General features: G+C 44.7%; 1 protein-coding gene across 1 annotated transcript in view; it reads right to left on the bottom strand.

Moving 5' to 3' along the window:
- Positions 1–433: 433 nt before the first annotated feature.
- LOC135090673 (lachesin-like) overlaps positions 434–4,608 on the bottom strand; it is a 152,637-nt gene continuing 148,462 nt past the window's right edge. Inside the window, exon 9 of the mRNA XM_063987639.1 lies at positions 434–2,663. Coding sequence (XP_063843709.1) covers positions 2,425–2,663 — 239 coding nt within the window. The 3' untranslated portion in view covers positions 434–2,424. The remainder of the gene's footprint in view (positions 2,664–4,608) is intronic.

Below are 4,608 nucleotides of genomic sequence, written 5' to 3'. Positions count from 1 at the left end.
CATGGTAGGGTCAAATGATCGGGTTGTTGTTGCGTCCTGCCTCGATCCTTAAAATCAAACATTTAATCAATAAATTCCTTCAGGCGTGTAAACATCACCTGCTTCTGCAACACTGAATGCTCCTCATCAAGCCACTGGACTAAAAGAACACGGTGAAGATCGGCCGTGTGTCACTTACCTGCCATGAGCGCTGCGGGACAAGGGGAGGGGGGGAAGGGAGGGAGGGGAGTGGACGTCACACTGAAGCTCACAGGACATCTATGCTATCATCTTCTCATATAGTGTTTGATAGCATTTAGTTTCTTTTAAGCTGTAGTTTTTTCTTTAAATATTTAGTGGTATTTGTAAGTGGTAGTTTCGTGCATTTTCTCAGCAGGTTTCGCTATCGATTGTTGCCCCTTACATGTTAACGAAGGAAAATGAAGAGCATGGCCATTATTCCTTTTTTTCTTTACTATACATTTTTACATAAAACGTTAGTAAACTTAAACTCTTGGTCTGAATACCTTGACTCAGTATTTACAATCATCGTCGCCGCCATCAGAAGACTAACTAACAACATTCCACAGCTGATGTGGTCGCCGATGAGACCCTGACGCTCTGTGGTGGCGAGCCTTCAATATACATAGGAAGAGAGGAGGAGGAGGAGGAGGAAGAGGAGGAGGAGGAGGAGGAGGAGGAGGAGGAGAAGCAGAAGGAGAAACACAAACACACAGAATGACAAGCGTAAACAATAGTGTCTTAACTGATAAACAAGCTTACTGTCACCTGATATATGCATCTATATATAGCCTTTATACATCTCTGTTTTTACATAATTAGTTCAGGGACTTTTCTATCAAAGTCGTGGAAAGGTCGTGGCTCAGCCCGCCCGTCCCGTCCCGTCAGTCCCCGTCGCCTGGCACCAGCAGCACTTTCTGAGGCGCGCGGTGCCGGGTCTCGGCTGACATTGTGTTTGCTGCAGTTTAATGTGTAATGTCCCCTTTGCACAGGGCAGGGCGGGGCGGGACGCGGCTGCCTAACCTAGGCCGTGTTCCGGCTCAGCCAAGACTCCTGGCTGGACAGATGCCCTTCCTTCCACCATCAGATCCCGTCATTAGTATATACATGTCGTGAGGTGACGGGCCGCCGCCACCAGCTGTGGGCACGGTGGCTGGCGGGGCACCGGAGGCAGGGCACCACCTGCCCCGGGAAGCAGCATTGTCTGTCTGGACTGCGCATCTTTGCAACCAAACTTTTCTGTGTCAGTAAAGACTTTGATGTTCAATGGCGACATAATTACATTTTTCTTTTCCGAGTAAATATAGTTTGTAATGCATCTTTTTTTTTAAATACTGGTTAAAAAGTGTTTCATACTCATAAGGGAAAATATCTGAAGTGTTATCTGCCTATTAGCCAACATTTGTGAGCTGTGATGAGCTCTCGTCCTGCTGCTGGGCGGCTATTGGCAGCGGTGGCGGCGGCAGCAGCGGCGGCAGCGGCGGCTTAGCGGCCGCGCCAGGCTCCGGCCTTGGCCCGGTCAAGCGGGAGTCGACACCTCACTCGGCATACCTCGAGACGCTCACGCCAGACTGTTGTTTCATTGTTCGTTGGAGGTTGACGCATCCTCCTCGAGATGAACTAATAACTTAGCACATGATAAAGTGACTTGCCTCCAGTTTACCTGTCCCAGGTGAGGGCGGCTATCCGAGGGCGACGCCCTTTTTGGGCGGGCACTTGTGGGGGAGTGGGTACGCGAGGGTTAGAGTTGGCCAGTTGTTTCTGGCTGTATCACATATTTCATAAGTTTCCTTTATCTTGTTAATGTCTACAGTAATAGTTCTTAATGTTCCTGATATAAACATGTGAAACGGACAAGTCTCATAAGTGATAAGAGAAGGTCGAATAGTTTTCATACTAACAGCAGAATACAGGGACAAGGCGAGTGACCGACAAACAATCAAAGCAATTTCCTCACGGCACTAGCGAGCTACACAATCCCACTTGAAGGGCACTCGTGGTATTCGAAAAGAGATTTTTTTTTTCGAGTACGATCATCGCACTGAGAGTCGCCGCTCCTCGCCGCGCCTCCGACAAGCGGCGACAACACCGCCAGTCTGTCCCTGCAAACTTTCCATTTCACAGTCTGAACGCGATGAAAATCACTTTTTGAATACCACTGTAGATCGGACGACGCTCCTCTTGACAGCCAAAGCCTTCCAAGACTCGTTTCAGTGTAGCGTTACGGAGAGAAGTGCAAGGGTTCTCATGCTCCGGGGACGCGTGCGTGACAAGAGGACGTCAACATTAACCGCAAGGAGAAACAGAGCAATTCTTTTGTTTACATAAGAACATTACAGTAATAGAAACGCGTAGACACACACGCGCGTAACCTGAAGAGGACCATAATGCCGTACACTTATAACTAGAAGGTGAGCGGATGTTTCAGAACCAATGAGCGGAGACACGGAGGAGGAGACAGAGTGGGAGGAGGCCGGCCGTGGCTGAGACCCTGACGCCCGCCCCAGAGAGTGCCGGGCGGTGGGCGGGGTTGCGGGCGCTGTCCAGGTCGAGAGTCAGCCCGTGCAGGTCCTTCCTCTTACCTTTGTTGATGGATATCTGCGAAGTGTCCTCCGTCATCTTGTGTTGGTGGTATTCCTCGTCCACGTGGTTTTTGTGCAGACCTGTGGCGAGGGAGACAGGGAGGTGAAGTGGTGGTGATAGTAGTAGTAGTAGTAGTAGTAGTAGTAGTAGCAATAGTAGTAGTAGTAGTAGTAGTAGTAGTAGTAGTAGTAGTAGTAGTTGTTGTTGTTGTTGTTGTTGTTGTTGTTGTTGTTGTTGTTGTTGTTGTAATAACACTAGTACTAATAAAAGTAGTAGTGGTAGTAGTTATAGTAGTAGTTTTAGTAGTAGAAGTAGTAGTAGTAGAAGTAGCAGTACTAGTAGTAGAAGTAGCAGTAGTAGTAGTAGTAGTAGTAGTAGCAGCAGCAGCAGCAGCAGCAGCAGCAGCAGCAGTAATTGTTGTTATTGTTGTCGTAGAGCAAAGCTAAGAATTATTACAACACAATAACAGGATCAACTATTTAAAGCAGCTCTACATATAATAAACTTGAGGAATTAAGAACATCTTAACATTCCGCGAAAAAAAAAAAAAAAATAGCTCCTGCACATAGTAGGAGAAAACATCACCCACATGTTACCTGGAGTATTTTGCTTCTGATGAGGAGAAAGCTTCGACAGTCTGTACTCACACGCGTCATACAAGTTAAGGGGCGGCACCTCGAGTTACTTATAGAGACATTGATATTTTTCTCGGAATAGTATGAAATTTAGTGTGGTGGTGTTTGTATCTTAACCCGTTCACTGCTGTCCCAATGGTTAAGTCACATGACACTCTGGAACATTTCTCTTCACTCTCCATAAACATAATACTGGCTAGATATTGAATGACATCTTTTTCACCCCTCTCTCTTTCCTGTAGCGCCTGTAAAGATCATGTACAGTAATCCTAGTGTTGTGACTTGGTGCATATTGCAGTGAAAGGGTTGATCATAAAATCCTCAAGTTTCACTAACATACGATCAAAAGTTTTGCGGAAAAATATGTTTCACACACCAAAATTGTCAAAATATAACGTTTTCCCTTATTTTTAGTTTTTTTTTTTTTATAACTTAAGAAACAAACGCTCCGAAATCAAATAGAAGAAGAAGAAGAAGAAAAAGAAGAAGAAGAAGAAGAAGAAAAGAACAAGAAGAAATGAATAAATAAACAAAGACGAGGAAACAATGACCTTAAATAAGAAGACAACAGAGGAAAAAGGTCAAAAAAAGGAAGTTAATTTTGACCGCACGCAAAAAAAAAAAAAAAAAAACACTCTTTTGTTGGGGAGGAAAATTAATAAAATTGTCGAAGCTTCTCCCGCGGCCAAAACTTCGTGATGACAATGCGCGCCTTGAAATCAACTAACAAAGCATCGAAGGCGGAAAACACAAAGCTCTTACAGAACCCTAAAGAGAAGAAAATACTGCCATTTACTTATTTATTATTTTTTTCATGAGAAGAAATTGTTACACATAATCTTTTTAATGCGCATGCGTGAAATTCGAATAACAAATAAATAAACTAAATAATAACTATGTCAACTATACTCCACTCCCCTGAAAAACTTAAAATACTTAATCAAATTCGAAAATGCTTCATAATTCAATAATAAGGAAGAAACATAATCTAAAGTATAAGGAAAATTAATACACTTGACAATTCTATTTGCTTCCATGTAAGTAAATACTCATAGGTAACTTTCATTTTTAATCTAAACAGGTAAGGTTAGAAGCTTTCCCCCCCCCTCTCTCTCTCTCTCTCTCTCTCTCTCTCTCTCTCTCCCCCTGAATAGACGTATTGGCCGCGGCGAGACAGTGACAGGTTGAAACGTCGCTTCTCTTGCTGACCAGAGGGAGTCCGCGGCGAAGAAAGGCATGTAAAGGCGTCTAAAGGGGAGGGAGGAAGAGAGGGACGCTGGAGGGAAGAGAGACAGACACGGACACAGACACAGGGCGGCGAGCTGAGACAGGGGAGCTGGATGGAGGAACGGAAGAGATGCCTAGAAAGAGAGGGTGGAGTGGAAATGGT

This window comes from Scylla paramamosain, chromosome 35 (genome assembly GCF_035594125.1).
Source record: "Scylla paramamosain isolate STU-SP2022 chromosome 35, ASM3559412v1, whole genome shotgun sequence".
In the NCBI taxonomy this organism is placed as follows: domain Eukaryota; kingdom Metazoa; phylum Arthropoda; class Malacostraca; order Decapoda; family Portunidae; genus Scylla; species Scylla paramamosain.
This window is presented reverse-complemented; position numbering and strand designations above follow the sequence as displayed.